The 18,013-nt window shown below is 43.5% G+C and overlaps 1 protein-coding gene across 1 annotated transcript in view; it reads left to right on the top strand.

Annotated features, from left to right (window-relative positions):
- LOC104924657 (AT-rich interactive domain-containing protein 1B) overlaps positions 1-18,013 on the top strand; it is a 168,763-nt gene that overhangs the window by 132,965 nt on the left and 17,785 nt on the right. Inside the window, 3 exon segments of the mRNA XM_027274594.1 lie at positions 6,716-7,037; positions 14,533-14,669; positions 16,247-16,350. Coding sequence (XP_027130395.1) covers positions 6,716-7,037; positions 14,533-14,669; positions 16,247-16,350 — 563 coding nt within the window.

Genomic DNA, 18,013 nt, shown 5'->3' with positions numbered 1-18,013 from the left:
AACGCGAAAGCCACATTTGTCTTTTCTGATGACTGTTGGCCTCCATTTCACAGTCACACTGGGCCTTGACATAAGTGTCATTGGTTTCAAAGAGAGTTTGCTAATGAGGAATAGAAAGACAAAACCATCATTCTATCTCTCTATCTACTTCTTTTTACAATTCCCATGTACACACAGATACAGTCTTCTCTCATCCTGTGTGGTGGGACTCACTGTGGGCATTAAAACCAATGCTTTGTGCAAGTGCGACTCTCAGAATATTCATGAGACACTTGAACCCCGGACGAACCCTTTTGGCCCTCCTCATGATAAGATTATGAGGTAGCTCCAGACTGAAACGGCAGAATGACACGTCGTGAGGTTTATCCAGTGAATGATGATATTCGACCTTGTTGTTAGCTTCGCAGAAAAGCTCTGAAGTGTCGTAAAGTCATTAGACGACAATAAAGTGCTGTTTTTCATAGTTTAACATTCACCTTTCCATACTCAAACATCATATAATTGAGGATATTAGTTAAATTTCCTTCAGATTAGTAAGATATTTAGTGTACTCAGTTTTTAAAAAATGATGAATTAGAACTATATTACTTCACTTTTCAATATATGTAGCTAGTGCACATAAAATCTCCAGCTAACTGACAGCTAACCTCTCTGATAATTCAAGCTGTCACTGCAGTTGTTCCAGTTATTGTTAACTAATTTGAAAACTATTAGTTTAAAATCCCCAATGTGATCAAGCAGTAGTTTTTGGCTCAGAGAATATATGCCTGATTGATGAGACATTTGGAAAATCAGTCACAGCAACCATCTATCCAAGCTTTTCATAATACTAATAAAAAAAAAATTGGAAAAAAACAAAACAAATCACAGATTCCAGGAAAATTGGGGGAAGAAAAAAAGAAGTTTGGATCACTCTCTATAATTAAGCATTCTTCGCTCGCTTGTTTTCTCCAACGTACAACTCCCAGCCATCCAACAAACGTTGACATCTGCTGTTGTACTTCATTTTCTGCCTTTGGCGACACACCAGACGAAACATTATGGTATTTTTTTGGTAAATGTGTGTTTTAATGTGTCACCTTGACAAATGCGCCCGTTCGTGCGTGTGTTTTCCCAAAATTGTGGCCTCTCTCTCACATTTGTTAATGTTGATTAATAGCCCTAATGCATTTGGTATTTGGTCTCCCTTCTCCACCCACTCTTATCTCTTAATGTGACTTTGGCTGGGCTGACAGCCCAGTAAGCAGAGAGGGAAAAAAAAGAAATAAAGTAAGCAGAGAGCGACAGCGAGGCGGACTAGCCTGGAAGAAGCTCTGGAGGCAGATGAGCGTGAAATCTCACAGGGATGACAGGAGAGATGTTCCCTTCAGAAACAGAAAGAATAGTTCAGGCCCACTATCTTCATCATACATATATTCAGTATACATACATACACAAGTTTAAATGTTTTTTTGGCAGACCACCCAGTGCTTCTTAGAGAAGCCCTCTTCACCTGCACTTTGCCAACGCAATGATCTCACTGAAATGAACGAGAAGGTTTTGTTTGAATTCTCCCAACACAATCTTACATTAATGTAAAAAAAAAAAATGGTTCAGTTAAACTTATAACTGGAGGAATTTTCTCACATTCAATACTGGAAACCACTCATATGAAATCCAGGATATAGCCGGGGCCCGTCAGGGGCTGTGTAGGGTGAACAGGGCAGACAGCTGCTGGTCATTGTTCTTAATGACAGCTCCATCTGCTTCACTTCCCTCTCCCTAGCGCACTAACAAATTAGCCAGCCATTAGCCAACATAGAAACGCACTCCCAAGTTTCTGAACTCTGCTCTGCTGTTTTTCTTGGCCTGTCTGCCGATGCTGAGAGAAACCAATTCTCAGGCCTTCATGCCCTTTTCTTCAGCAGTCATGCTTGCCACATATACCAACAAAGTTAGTTGCTCACCAAAGAGCATGAAAACAATTTGGTGTTGTCTTTTATCAGGGGCAATGACGACTGTAGTGCAGCTTGTGTAATCAACTACATAAGCTCCATCCAACATGCAGTTACGATGATACATGAGACTGCAAGAGGATATGGCCCCTCTACAAACAGTACTAAAATATTTAGTAGTTATTTCCAGAGATCTTTGATTAGATACGTCTGTTTCCTAGACTGTAACCAAAGGTTGTTTTTTTTTTCCAGACTGATGTAAAGTCAAGCATTGCCAAAGCTTTCCCACTTCTGCTGTTTTTTTCACAGGCTAAATGAGAGCTCTTACGCTGAGTGGACTTTCCCAGTATTTCCAAAAAATATTTAAGCTGCTAAATGTTTATGGCTGTCCGTTGAGAGCCCTATTTATCCAAAGTTAAACTGATCTCACACTGTGTGTTGATATCAAGCTCTCCTCAGGACTCAAATGACTCCAACAGCTGTTTTCAAGACATGCATTTGGACATAGTACAGAGCCAGCATGTTGAGAACAGTGGACACACAGACAGACGGAGGAGGAGGAGGATATCAGGCCATTACAGGAAAGAGATTTGGAGTCTGTCTCAGCCCTGCTCTCTTTCCCACCCATCGCATAGCTTCCTCCACCACACCACACCACACCCCCCCATTCCCCCCCTCGTGGGGGTTAAGCACTCCGCTGGTAATGACCATGCTTCAGACAGCACTTTTAAGCCTTGGTGCCTTGCTGGAGCCACGGTGTAATTCAGCCAAAAAAGCCAGCGCCTGGGGGAGGGAGTGGAGTTTCTTGGAGGAAATTGACAGTGTGTGGAGCTCGGCAGCCCCAAGGCACACCCTAGCCCTGCTTAGGCTCAGACACCCTGCCGGGGAAGGTGCTGAGGTGGCTAGGAGAGGATGTGGGGGCCTCTGGCAAAAGAAGACGCTGCAAAAAAAATCTATCCATCCCAGCAAGTCATACATGTCAACTGCAGTCTAATACTGTATTAAAACTGTATAAAGCAAGTTAAGAAATCAGACATGACTTTATCAACAGTTGTCAAGTAACCTTATTTCAAAATACTTGCAGATGAAACTGTATTATAAACAGTTCAAATTAGGTTTTCAGTTAAAGAATGTTAAACTTAGTTAAACTGAATGACTCATTAAGTTGCATCAGGACGGAAAAATAAAGGAGCTAGTGTATTATAAGACCCATATGGAGGTTTAGAAAATGTAATTCCTGAGTAAAATGAAATCAAATCAGTACCAGGTTGTCTCGTTCTTGTCAACACACTACATCACTTCTTTCTTGCCCACCTCCTTAACTGAAAAGCATCCTCCTTCAACCACATCCACACAAAAAAAGCAAGAGATAAAAATGCTGTTATTCATTTCTTTTATTTGTGTTCAGCCACATGTGGACATGAACATTCTGCCTTGCTCCTGTCCTTGGCAGCTCAAGCATGCAGCCATGTAATCTGTGTTCTACTCTTTATTGATGGAGTTCATAGATCCGGAGGGCTCGTTGGTGCACCATCATACCATACTTCACCGTGGCCGGGAGAATGACTGCCTCGGCTGTTAGCATTGGATGGTCCAGTCTGCTGAGGAAGCAGTAGACGTTAATCTGCTCGGTCACACTCCAGCTCTCCCGCGGGACTGCAGGGATTAAATCCAGCGCAGGATATAGCGTCCGCCGAATGCGTGACCGTGCAGGGAATTTCCATGTAATTGTGAACGAAGCACCACGAGCTCTCCTTCTCCTTCTCCTCCCCTCCATCGTGCTATAAATACCACCAAGACTCCCCAAAGGCACCAAGTGCCAGAGAAGCAGGCAGGAAACCAAAACTCAGCCACAAGGACACAAGAAGGGACAAATAAGAAATGACATCCTCCTTGTCCTCTTTTCCTCTCGTCCCTCCTTGATTGGTTTCCAGGGTTGTATGAGTAGCATGCAAAGTAGGTGAAGCAGATGACACACTTCTGCGTACAGTGTATGTTAATGCTAACAGGCACAAGATAACGTTGTGTATTTGTAACAGAAATAGGGGAGGGACACTGAACTTGTATTGATTTCTATACAAGATCATGTACTTTTTATGACATAATATGGCCATGTTTCCAATGACTCAATGAGGTCTCGAGACATCCACATTGGCTTTTTCTGGGGTTTTCCCCACTTAATTTGCCAACAGTAATACTATTGATTGTGTCCATTTATGTTAATTTGTGTTTCTTGTAATAGTAATTTAAATATAATGCAAATATTCTGCAGTTATCTGTATTTTGTCTTTGCCTCTGCCGTGATCCAGCTTAGCTTCTTCGTCTAACGTAATCGGAGTGGCACTTTCAAAGCCTTAGAAGGCATGAATGACTACTTATGAAAAACACCTAGAATTTCAGGGATGAGCACTCAGTCATTTTAAAAAGTGGGTTAGTACGCTATCTGTCCTTGAAGAAGCGCTCTGGCACAGCACCAATCCTTCAGGAAGTGAATCATTCTTGTCAGGACAGAGCAAGACTCTCATAGGAAAGCTTAGCATTAACCCAGTCCCACAGCTACTCTATCTTTCCTTTGTCAGCCGAGACAAACATAGCCCACAACTAGAACATTTTGAATGGTAGTACATCAAGACTGATACGTTCTCTTGATGCAGCATGTCGACTTAATGACACATTTTTTCAGCACAAACCTCTTCAGTTAGATTTGGCTTAGCATCTCACAAGAACAGTAAATTTGCAGCATGGAAACTTCCAGACACTCACTCCCACTTTTGGGGCTTTTTGGCTCGACCACCAAAATGGAAAAAAAAATACAGATTGTCCAAATGGGACTGTGTGATATAAACAACTCCCCGGGAGGTGTGCTGGAGCCTTAGTCTGTCACAAGGGCCAAAAACCACAAAGTGTCCGCCCATGCTATTGAGAATGTATGGCAGGCAGCCATGACATGGGGCTCAACAGCTGTCCAAAGAAGGCTGAGAGAGGTCGCTGACTGCGGCCTTGTTCATCTGCAGCAAAACCGTCCAACCCAAGATGAGAGGAAGGAAGCTGCAGGGCACCGTTCCCAGGATTTTCCACAGCATTGTAGGCCGTCGCTTATGAGTGGAAGAAACATGGAAATGTGTGTTTCACTGGTTGCAAGGTCTGAGAAGCATTATATATGCACTCAGAGACAAGCGGATGGACACACACATACACACACACATATACACGCTCGTACTGTACACCATACATATCCTCCTGTGTTCGTTAGCAGACATCCTTTCTTCCTGAACGCTTCCCTATTATAGCCCCAAAACCCTTGACAGGTGTCAGCTGTACTCAGCTCACCGACTCACCAAAGCCTCTCCAGAAATAATCCGCTTCTTCTTTTCCCATCTCCCACAGTAGATTTCATCACAATTTCTGGACAAATTCAACCGGAGCTGCTGACTTTTATGGGAAAGACTTTTATTTTGATTCAATATAAATCCTATCTCGGGGGTTGGGAGAGGGGGGCAGGAGTTATTTCCCCCCCCTACCTTTCTCTCTCTGCCTTCCTCTCTTTCTGCCCGCACCCTCCGCTGCTTCCTCCCACTCTCTCCCTCTGTTGGACTTGCAGGCTTATGTCATGTGGAAAGTGTCTTCAGTGAAGCAGCTCGAGGACACTGAGAAGCCATTTCCATTTTCGGAGATGTTTTTTTTTTCCCCCCGTGTGGAATATTGTCATTCAACTTTCCCTCGTTTGAGCGTGCGGAAAAGCCTTCAGGTTTTAAAAGGACTTGATCCCCTTTTCCAGACATATTCTCAGAGGATTAAGCAGTGAGGCCCAACTAAAGCACCCTTAATCAAATCAAAATAAATAGCCCCCTTCACAATGGAGGATGCCACATCTTCCATTTCTATTTTGCAGGGGATTTGTCCCAGGGAGGGAACATCACAGTGGAAAAGGCCCAGCGCCTGCAGAGGGAATACAATGTGATGTGCTGTGTGTGTGTGTGTGTGTGTGTGTGTGTGTGTGTGTGTGTGTGTGTGTGTGTGTGTGTGTGTGTGTGTGTGTGTGTGTGTGTGTGTGTGTGTGTGTGTGTGTGTGTGTGTGGGAAAGTGTGCACATACATGTACAGTAGACGTTTCAGTGTGCCCAAATGTATGTCTTGATTCTATTTCAGCTCTCATTGCAGCTGGTGTTGGAGTCGAGCTGAGCTTTTAAAGCCAAAATGGAGGGGTTTAAGTGTGCCTTAGGAAAGCTTCTGGCATTGCGGCCAATGTGGCACTCAAGGGCAGCAACTAAGCATTTACTGCAGATTAGAGCTCCTCTCAAGTGTTTCACAAAGTCAGCCTTAAGCTTGGCAATTGTTCCTAGGGCCATCCGGTAACCTGCAGCTGGGAGAAATGTCACCACACGACACCCCATGTAGTTTTTTACAACCCCCAGAGGAGGTTATAGAGGTTATGAATTTATTTTTGCAGTTTATATTCCTCATAATCCTAACCCTGTCACAGGATAATTTTCTTGATGGATGAAATAGTTGTATGTGTCAATGTTGCAGGTGTAAGGGTATCGACTGACAAGCACTTGATAAACACTCTATTCGCTCAAATAAAGTGATTCATAGCACCCATCTGCAACTACAGTATTTCACAGCAGCCATTTTGTGTCATTCCTGCGAGCAATCTATCAAATTCAAGTGGGAAGTTAAATGTCTCAAGTGACAACAATCCATGTTTAACCTTTCTGAGTGACATTGTGTAATACATTTTCAATAATTGTTGGCTCATTCACATGTTCTCTTGTCTTCCAGGTAACTATCCTCGGCCTTCCAGCTACGGTGGGACTGGCAGTACTAGCTACAGCGGCTGCGGTCCTGGCATGACCAACAGTCTGGGAATGAACGCTAGCAGCCCCATGCATGGCCAGGGGCCTGGCCAGCCCATACCTGTAGGACGTGGCCATGGCCCGGGCAGTCAGAACAGAGTGTATCCGCCCATGGCTCCCAGCTCTCCTAGCATGCCTCAGTCAGCTGGGCCTGGGATGGGCCCTCCTTCTTTAGGTAGCTCTAACCGCAAGGCCCAGGAGGCAGCAGCAGCTGCCATGCCAGGGTCTGCTAACTCGACACACAACAGGTAAGAGCACATCATCTTGTATTTTTTTAGAGATTAACACATTTTTCTGTTTTGTATTTAATAATATCTATATATATCTATATATATATATCTATATATATATCTATATATATATCAGACCCACACACAGTGAATGTGTGTATATAAGAATCTTCATTCACTGCAGCTAAAATTGATCTTGACAAAAGAAAGAAGCGTGATCTAAAAAGGTATTACAGCTCCGCTCCAACATAAATGGCCCAAACTCTCTTTTTTTGGGACTGGGACCATTTTTGCTTCACCCAGAAATAGTGGTATGCTAAAATTAGGGACCAGCAAGCATCTCTATCTTACATCACTCTCTCTGCAGGGTCGTCTGTGGGGAGGTGTGCTGAAAAGTCTTTTCAGATGCACAGGCAAGAGTTCATTCTCAGGGGTTTCCACACTTCTATGAGCCATTTGCGGAACTATCCCTATTTTCCCACATCTCATAAAGTGCCTGACATTTTGATAGCTGGCACTATACACCGAGTGCCATTTGTTGCAGAAAGGGAGATATTGGATTGCGAGAAGACTCTATGAGTTGAACACTGCGCTGTCAAAACATAAAAAGAAGAAAAAGCAAACCACAGGTTTAACTGTGAAAGCACCAGAGACAGAGGTGACGCCGAGCACCTTAACACAAATACAAACCACTTTGATGCTATAACGGTATATGAGTTAAGGGATATTATTTTATCATCAGGGTTGGTTGGAGCTTTGAATGCATAAGTGTTTGTAGTGTTGGAGACCGGGGCTGTTGCGGGATTGCGTGGGCAGTAAACTTTTGTTGAACTCTGCCGGGGGAACTTGTAAAAACATGGCCGTCTTCTGAGAGGAAGGCCAAATTTCTCCACGTCCTCCAAATCAGTTTAGGTTTTGCCTAACAAGGCATCATGGGAGCGGGCTGCAGTGGCAGATTAACATTTGTAAATGTTCATTCCCGTTTCTGATGATGCATTAGTCAGACTGAATGAGTGAGTCAGTGATGACATTCAGACGAAGTTTGTCTTTCTGTCGGGAGTCTGTTGACGCCGATTTGCAGGCGGCCTCCGTATGCAAGGTCCCCCGCCCAGATGCATCCGCCCCAACCTACCTCCACCCACTGGCACACACCCCAATCCGCTTCTACCTGTCCACCACCTTCACCTCCATCCCGACCTCACCATCCACCCATCCTGCCACCCTCACATTCACAGCACCATAGGTAGGTCCGCCACCCTCATAACACGTGTGTGTGTGTGTGTGTGTGTGTGTGTGTGCTTTTTAAACATATAACAATGTGTTTGTGTGTCATGTGATTATGATGATGTTTCTCACCAGCCCCCTGTGAGTCATCGAAATTGCCATCATCACCTTCATCATCATCACTGTAGTCATTATCATTATCATCAGCTTGTCTTAGCCACTCTAGTGAGCACATACAGTATTATGCATGGACACACTCGTTGTGTGCGCTGCCTTGGCATTTTGTGTGTGTGTGTCAGCGTGCTGTGATTAATGTGCATCAGGACAACCCAACACACACACACACACACGCACACACACTGCGATGTAAATGCTGGCCAAGCCATTAAGAGATGGCTGGGCTGTCAATAAGAAGTGGCATGACATGATCCTCGCTGCTGGGACCAATCAGACAGCCTGTCAGTCTCTCCTCACATTCAGCAAGACACCAGAGAGGTGTCGCTCACTGCGGTGCTGCTGGAGGAGAAGACTCTCTCTCTCTCTCTCTTACTCTGTTTGTTTACATATCCATCTAAAAAGTGCGTCCACGTCTTCACCTATTTCTCCGATCTTAACAGTGATCTATTTTGATTCTCTGTTGTCTGTGAAAGCATCTATTGTCTTTGCCAGGTGTTTTCCCACTATTTTTGGCATAAACAGCCTTTTTTTTTTTTTTCACTACAGTTCACATTCGAAACTGCAACGACGTCTTTTTCTTTTGGTTTTCTTTTTATCATTCTCCATTGAGCTACGGCGTCTGCTGCTGTGCATGCTAACTTCCAAATTGCCCCTGTGCTTATTCAAAACAAAGCATCACTTTCACTGCACTGGAGGAAAAATTGTACAGATGCTGAAAGTTTAGAACAACAAAAGATTCAGATTATCTAGCAGGTTCTGAAAATCGAAAAAAACTATTTGCTTTCAAAGCAGATCAGTCTTCACAAATTCTAATAATTTGCCATAATTCTGCCTTTTTTTTCAAAATATATTTGTTTTACTGATAATAACAAGTTTCTTTTACTACAAATCTTGGCAGAAAGTTAAATGAAGAGCCTAAATCTTTTGTCACAATGGGCATTTTTGCAGAATACTCCAGTTTCTGTGTTGCCTGTCTCACCCTCAGAGTTGTTCTTGTCTGCTATCACTCATTCTCCTTCTTTCATCCCTCGCCGTCTGCCTCTGTAGTCTCTCCTCCCACCTGTTTCACTCTTTTTACCAACTCTCCCAACTGTATCGCCCTCTCCGTCTCTGTGCAGCTCTGTTATCCTACCCAGACTGTTTTATCTCCCTCAGTCTTTCTTCCTCCCAATTTGCTTTTTGTTCTCCGCTGTCTCCAGCACAGCCTTGTTATGTTTTTCTTCCTCAGATCCCACTTTAGAACATCTGAGGGAGATCAGGAGAAAATTGGCCTCCGAAAACCTGCAGTTAAAGGCTCCAGTACCCCGTTTGCTCTCCAGATCTCAGCGCAATATTCTGAAACATTCAGACCTAGTTCGTCTCTGTCTGAGAAACAAGTTGTTAGTCGTAGCTCATGTCTAGTCTCGCTCTTTGATGCATCAACCCCGAGTGAGCTGCCACAGCCACCCGCTCCCGACCTTCCAAATCAGGGCCAAGTTAACAGTGATGTCATTGGCTCGTCTCTTCTTCTTTTCCTCATTTTCTCGAACATATCCCTTCACTGCATCCCCACTAATAATCCCTCTATATTTCCACATCTCTATCCTCCATCTCCATCCTCCTCTGGCTCACACACACCATCACACACCAGTGTACACACTCCAGCTTTATTATGCTAAGTGAAAAGAATGCCAAATGAACAGAGGAGGGCCACTTCTGGTATCCCATGGCTGCAGGCAAGGGTCGTGATTAAATCTTCATAAAGTGTGGCGTGAGTGTTTTTTTTTTTCCCTTGAGCCCCCTCAGAGTCTGTTTTTTTTTTTCTCCACCGGCTGAATGAAATCAGAAACAAATGTCCTGCTTTTAAGCGTTAATCAGTTTGATTGGTGGTTGAGAGGAAACAGTGACGGCTGAGAGAGTTTGGGTAACATAAAAAAAAAAAAAGAATCTACTCTACTAAAAGTTAAATGTGTCAAAGTGAAAGAGAAATGTGGCTTTTATTTTAATGTCAGAGTCACACAGATTCTTGCTAATCATAACTTTTGTAATCTGTGAATTGAAATTAAAGTTTATCCTGCTGTTGCAGTTCCTGCAACACGCTTTGAGAAAGTAAAATGTAAATGTCACTGTCACCTAGTGTCAAAAATAAATGGTGGTCAATCTTAGAATCATATTATTTTCTGAAAAATAGCATCAGTTTCGTGAGAAGTTGACTTTTTTAGGCGTACCAAGCTGCCAGTTGTCAGTATGATGAATTGCTGTGTAAAAAGTTTGACATGTTATGTTCAAATAACACGGACGATGTCAAACCCGTCAGTGTGGAGGAGGTACAAGTTTGTTTGGAAGAAAGGTGCTGTACAAAATTTTTAGGGGCTGTAGATTGATGTTGTGGATTTTTTTTTTTTTTTGGAAAAGAGAAGAGAACAGAAAGTATTAAAAGGTATAAGCTTTTCTTGGCAGCAGCTTCTGAGGACAAAATTGGCTTTTCAAATGACTTTCCAACGCTTCCGGCGACACTCCACAAAAAGTTCCTGGAGCTATAGGAACGGGCTCTTTCGAAAAAAATAAGCATTTAGTAGAAGAAGAGCAAAGCTAAGTAAAAAGAAAAAGAGCCGTAAATCAAAGGGAAATTGAAGGCAGAAAAATGTTGGAAGAGGGAAGAAAAGAGGAGAGGAGAGTGCTCCCAGGCAAATCCTCGCCAAATAATTCATTTCTGACCTCCTTAGTAAGTAAATTTGCTAAATAAATAAGAGCAGCGCTTGAATGTCAAGAACGAGGGATGCTGCCTGTGGCGCTTTGTCGCTCGCAGTCTTGGCAGTGCTGCGGAGCTCTCTGCTTTCATTAGATGGGCAAAACAAATGGCTTCTCCTCCATCCATCCTGAGCTGTTTGATGTTTAGAAAAGAGGGGAGGGAGAAGGGAAGAGTAGCTTTTCTCTGGATTTAATATGTTAAAAGCTGTCCTTTTATTTTTTGTTGGGAGGCGGGGGGGTATTCTGGCCTCTCCTCTGTGACTCTGTCTTTGTTTGCGTGTGTGTGTGTGGTGAGTTGAGTCAGGAGTTTGGAGGAGCTATGAGCCCAAGCTGCCCTAAGAACAGATTGGGTCCATATATAATTCATGGCCTCCAGCCGATCCACTCCATCCTTCCATCCAGCAGCCTCTCTCTGGCTCCTTTTTCTCTCACTTTCTTCTGCACACTCTTACACACACACACACACACACACAAAGCAGAGAGATCGATAGGGAGGCACGCTCAGCCATCACACACTCAGTGCGGTCCCAACGCTTCTGCTGTCTCGTCCAGTTAGCAGCGCTGGGAGGCATCAGCGCGGCCTGTCACCACGAATGAAGGACAAAGGCGCTGCCACTTCTAGAGAGACACCGTCAGCTGGTTGGCTGGCACCTTGTAACCATGGCATCCCCTTGGCAACAGCGCCCACCCCGTGCATAAGCACAAGGACACGCTCAAACACACACTGACACACACACACATACTCTGCCCATGGTGTGAAAGTGGCCTTCTCTGATGCCCTTCACACATGTGGACTGAATAGCAAAAGGAGAGAGATGGCCCTGTGTGTGTGTGCGTGTGTGTCTAAAAGCATTTAGATAGAATGAATAGAAAAAACAATAGAAGAAATCACTTTGAAGTGACTTGAATAAAGAAAACAACAATGATGATAGCTTTTCTGTTCATGTCTGGAAAGGCCAAACCAAAGATTGAACACCAAAGCTGAATTTTCATCCATCTATAATGTCAAAACTCTTAACACTAAACTACTACTACTTAAAAAAACAGAAGAAGAAGAACAGAAGAAACAGAAAGAAAAGAAGAAAAGGCAGACTTTCACTGTTTCTCTCCTCAGGCCACTCCTTGACAACAAACTGAGAGTGCACCGGCCTTATGGTGTTAGGATACAGTAGATGTGTGTGTGTGTGTGTGTGTGTGTGTGTGTGTGTGTGTGTTCCCTCAGCTCAGTCTCATGGAACAGCGATTACCTCCAGCTCTGGGGCCCTGAGCTGAGAATACGCCCCCCATCGGTCCACCAGGGACCCATACACATACTACTCTGGTTTCTTCCTGCCTTAATTTCCTTCCCTCTTTCTCTCTTTCCATCCACCTTCCTCCACCCTTCTTCTTTTCTTCCTCTCTCCCATCCTTCACTATTTTCTCTCTTCCTTCACTCTTTCTCTTTCTTTCTCTCTCTCTCTCTGCCGCAACAGGATGTTTTTTTTTTCTTCCCTGGCACAAAGGTGCCCAAGAGCAAGATGGATGCGCTGTGCCTTTTTTTTTTTTCCCCCGATAGCGGCACATGCATATATTAAGTGTGATTAAACGCTGTGCAATGCCTCCATCAAGTGCTTTCTAATGGGCTTTTTTATGACATGAATTAGTCATAATGGGAGAGCGCCACAGCCGAAAATCTCCAACCACTGTTGTTGTTGTTGTTGTTGTTGATTTGGATATTTTACCATACACATGAGAGCTTCTACTTATATTGCTTAAGGTGGGTGAGGTTTTTACAGTATGGATAAATGAGGTTTGCGGGTATTTGGCATCTCTAAACTTATTTTTCCTCGCTGGCTTATCAGCGCTCTCTTTTGTGGGAGTCTGCGTGCAAAATAAATTTCGACTTGAGAGGGAAGGTGTGACAATCAAAAGGTAAATGTATTTCTGTGTCTTGACTCACACAAAGCTTTTTTAGGGCACACGTAGGCAGCAAACGAAGGAGTCTATATTTCCCCCATTATAGGGAAATGGGGACAGATAAGCGTGGATTTGGTGTGAGCTTGTTTCTTTGCCGTGGAGCTCCCCAGTGCACCTCGGCCCCCATAGAGGGATTACATATGTATCATCAGCCGTGCTCTATGACTAATTACATCTGTGAGATGAGATTATGGGGAGGTTTACCAAGCCAATCCCTCCTCTTAGGCTATGTGTATCGGTTCCAACATGAGGTATTACACTATGTGTCTGCGTGAGTGTGTGTGAAATAGAGAAAGATGCCAGTTAGGAGGGAAATGACTGACATAAATCCGGTTAGCATTTTCTCTTTTCGTCCACATAAAACACTGTTGCATTTTGGGCCAAATACTCCTCCTTGTTGTCCTTCTGATGTCTTCCTTCCTTCCTGCTTCCCTTCTGTCCTTTCTTCCTTTACTCTTCACCTTTACAATCATTTGACTTCCTCTGTTCTCCGCCCCCTTCTCACCTCTCCACTTCCTGTCATCTTCTTCTTGCATGCGGGATTTTGTTTCATCCTGCATGCTCACTCTTTCTTCCACCTTTCCTCTCATTTTCCTATAATCTTCTAGGCTTCTCTCTCTCACATCACATGTTTTTTCTCTCCATCTGCCCCCCCCACCTTTCTCCCAATCTTCTTTTATATGGTTGTCCAGGAGATAATCTTGAGTCAGCAGGAGATAGACCAAATTGTTCCAAACATGGTGTTCCCTTTCAGCCCCCATGTCATTGGCTTTGGCCTGCCTGGCATGCAATGATAGACACTGCCTTCAATCACAAACACACACACACACACACATGGATGGCTAACATTCAGCAGGTTGCAGATAAGCCCCTCTGATGTCACTTGCAACACCATGTGATGAGCCGCCTGAGAGGGGGGGGGTGGGGGGGGTTTGAGCAGGATTGATTTCTGCTGTCACCATGGCAACAAATAACATGATCCTCTCCAAAAGCACACCTTAATTAGTTAAATTATGACTTGTGGGAGAGGGAGGAAGAGGGGAGAGAAGGGGGAGAGGGGGGTGGTGGCGGCGGCGGCAGGGGGATTTGTAGTAGAGAAGAGAGGATAGAAGAGTTTTTCCTTTCTGATGCTGCGTACTCATCTTCAATCTTTTGGAAGAGCTGTTTGTTTGATCAGGAATATGTTGTGTGCTGTGCTTTTTTATTGTGACTTTGAGATTCCGTGCTGCGTGGTTTTTACTACAACAATGAAAGAGTATGGCAGTGACAGACTGCCAAATATCATCTTTGTACGATTTTGTGACTTCTGTTCTTGTGCAGCTTTCACCGTGACCCACTTATCTCTCCACAGCCTGTCATTACATCGTGAATCTAAAGATTCATCTCTTCCAATTCCCTTAACATCTCTCTCCTCTTTCTGTGGTAGGCAGGGGAGCTATCAAGGCCCTGGCATCAGCCAGGCGAGCACCATGGCTACCACTGTCCCCTACAGCCAGCCAACCGGAAACAACAGTTCAGCCATGGGCAACGCACAAGGTCCAGCCTACAATATGGCACCTTCAGGTACAATAGCTAGGTTAATGTAATGGTCTTTATTATCTTAGGGTGTGAATACTTTGGAAGATGCATACAGTGAGAGCAAGTGCTGACATAAGCAATACAAATGTCGGCATTTAAACCACCCAGAATGCTGGAAAACACATATCTGACAAGGGAGATAACGTGTAAATTATCTTAGTTTCCCTTCACAGCCAAGACCATTAACACAGGCTGTCAGCCTCCTACAGCCCTCTATCAACAGATATACAAAGGTTTAAAATGAAGTTATGACCCCATCTCCACCAGCTTTATCTCGCAGTGCAATGTAGTCTATAAAACCTGTTGATTAAGAAATCACAGCCCGCCGGGTTACTCCACTACACTATACGGAGCCACTCATGATTAACCTATGTGTTTATGTTAAATGTACAGGAGGAGCACTCAGGATTGCTCCCATTCTGTGGCAGAGAGAGAAGGACTAAGGGGGGGGGCAAAAGATAGCAAAGGCTAAAGAAATCAAGATAGTTCTCTGAGACACCTTACTTTCTCTGCGCTCTTACCTTTCCTGTAGAGCTGGCCCTCCAGTGAGCAAAGATTAATGTGGTGCATCCCCTTCTTCTTTCAGCCCTTCACCTCGCTGCATTGTTGTAAACACACCTCGGAGAGCACTGTGGCTTCCAAAATGAAAGGCACCTTTTATTCAAAACCAAATATCAGGATGCGTGACATTTGGAAAACTTCAAACGAATTAGAGCGCCAAGGTTCCTCAAAACTCATCTGGTTTGCCTCTGGGCACTGTAAAAAAAAAAAAGCCATTAGTTTTCCCACCGTTGCACAGCACACGAGGGAAGAAGAAAGAGGGGAGCCTTGTATTCAAGGACCGCTTCTTTCTACTAATAAGAAATATGCAGCCGGCACTATGAAAAGTAGTCTTTAAGGATTTTAACTCTACTTCAATTAGAGCTCTCATGAAGATACACACATGTCTTTGAAAACAGACACAAGTCTTGTCAGCCAACATGTCTTGAACGCTTACCTTCCTATTCTGTCACCACTTTGAATATGTGAGAACATGGATGATTTCTCCCAAACTGAGGGTTTGCAGCTGGCAAGGTTGAAAGAGCACACTGGCTCGTATTTAGCCGACTCTTATCTCATCTTCTTTCTACAGTACGTCTTCCTTAAGCAGCAGTCTTTTTTTTCATACCTTCTTCCCTTTGAGATGAATGGCTGGACAAGCTTCAGAGCGGCCTTGAGAACACAGAAAGAAAAAAAAAACATATTTAAACTGGGGAAAGATGTTAAAACCATTTTTACATTGTCTGACTCTGTCTGTGACATTATGCAAACGTTATTCAGCTGCTTTGAGCAGACACAGAGAAGGCATCACTCATTTAAGGGAGTTAAAACATGCTGAATTATAATACCTAAACATACCAAGTCTACCTCGTCATTCTACCGCGGTGAAAAGTTCAGCGTCAGTTCAGCTGAGAAAATAAATAAAAAACTTCTCTTATTAAATGTTTCTTATTCTTTTCAGCATTTTTTGTTTGCTCAGATTTCAACATTCTTTAGTAAATGTTTCCTCTTTCTTGGTGAAGGAGCCATGGGAATGTCAGGAGACGGGATGATGAGTCCAGATGGGAAGCCGAAAACGGATGTAAAAGACGACAGCGGCCCTGCCAACGAGCCTCACAAACCAAAGGTGCCTCCTTGACCTTTTTCCTCTTCCATCTTTCTTTGCAATTCCCTCTCGCCCTCTCATGTTTTTGTTTTTTTTGATGTTGCTCCTCTAATGAAGCCAACCAGATCGGATCAGCATATGCTGCCTCAGCACAGTGGGCTGTTTCTCTGTTGTCTTCTCGCCATATTTAATGATTTGTTTAACATTTACCATTCCTAATGTTTTCCGCACTTTGTTTTTGCCCCCAGCACTCTCTCCTCTCGCTGATGTTTTGGCAGCCCGAGCTGTGAAAAAGAGAGAGACACACAGAGAGAAAGAAAGGGCTCGGCATCTGCATTACCCACATTGAAACACAACACAGAAATACAGTGCGCGCACACATACACAAACACACATACACAAAACGCGTATTTTATTTTCGTTTTATATTTATTTGATTTAACAGAGACAAGAAGCCACACACCGGCCTTTCCAGTCAGTCACACATATACACCATCATCCTCTTAAACACTACTTCCTCAGTGCCTCCACATACACAAACACACACACACACACACACACACAATGCTGACTTCTCATTTTGCCCTACAATTGCAGCTCGACTTGGCTCAGCTCAGCAACAACAGAACTCTGCTCTTTGCTCTTTTCTACCCCCTCCCCTTGTTTTTGCTTAACAACCCCTCTCCCACACACACACACACACGCACACACTCGCATACAATACACACAAACGTGGAGAAACACACTCACACGCCTCCATCACATCCACTACACGTCTTTTCCCTCCAAATCCCTGTCTTTTCTTTTGCTGATTACGGTAGTAGGGCCTTTTGAATTATTTAAGGCAGTCAGAGCAGCCAGAAAGACCCCCAGTGCTCCCAAAAGAGATGATCTGTCTGCCGAAAGAGAGAGAGAGAGAAAGAGAGAGACAGAAGGAGAGAGGGAAAGACAGGAAAAGAGAGAGGGAGAAAGATAAGGTTTTGCTGACATGAGCATTCTGTACACAGACCAGAAGCACTTGTCAAGCTGTTGTTCCCTCTTTTGCAGTCTTTTTCACACACACACACACACACACATACATACGCACACACATACACATACACTGATCCGAGCAAACACGGAGCGATTTACACAAATTGGAGCTTGTATAAAGATTCACACATTTACACATATATAGCCACGGAGTAACGCATACTTATCTGCATGCAAGCACATGCATTTATGTATGTGCACAGTGAGAGTAAGACGTGGAAAATCTTTAACACACACCGTACGGTACTTCGGCCATAGGGCTGTTTCAGTGGTGGAGTACAAGTACTATGCTAATGCATAACTTTACTTAAGAAATTCAATTTTATGGCACTTTAAACTACTACTAACAGGGGAATGTTGTACTTATTTCTTCAATACATGTATTTAACAGTTTTAGTTATAGGTTATCAATACAACATATGATCAGCAAATACTTAATGATGCATTGTTATATATCAAGCTACCCTGCAGTAAGTAGTAAGTAGTAATAATATGACTAGGACATGAATCATTCTTAAACTGGGCATTGGGCACTTTTGCTGTTTGTACTTCAAGTATATCTTAATGATATACTTATAATATATAATAATATACTTATAAGTATATAATAAATATATAATAGTATATAATAATTAAGTATATAATACATCTG

This window comes from Larimichthys crocea, chromosome XXIV, assembly GCF_000972845.2.
Source record: "Larimichthys crocea isolate SSNF chromosome XXIV, L_crocea_2.0, whole genome shotgun sequence".
NCBI lineage: Eukaryota > Metazoa > Chordata > Actinopteri > Sciaenidae > Larimichthys > Larimichthys crocea.
This window is presented reverse-complemented; position numbering and strand designations above follow the sequence as displayed.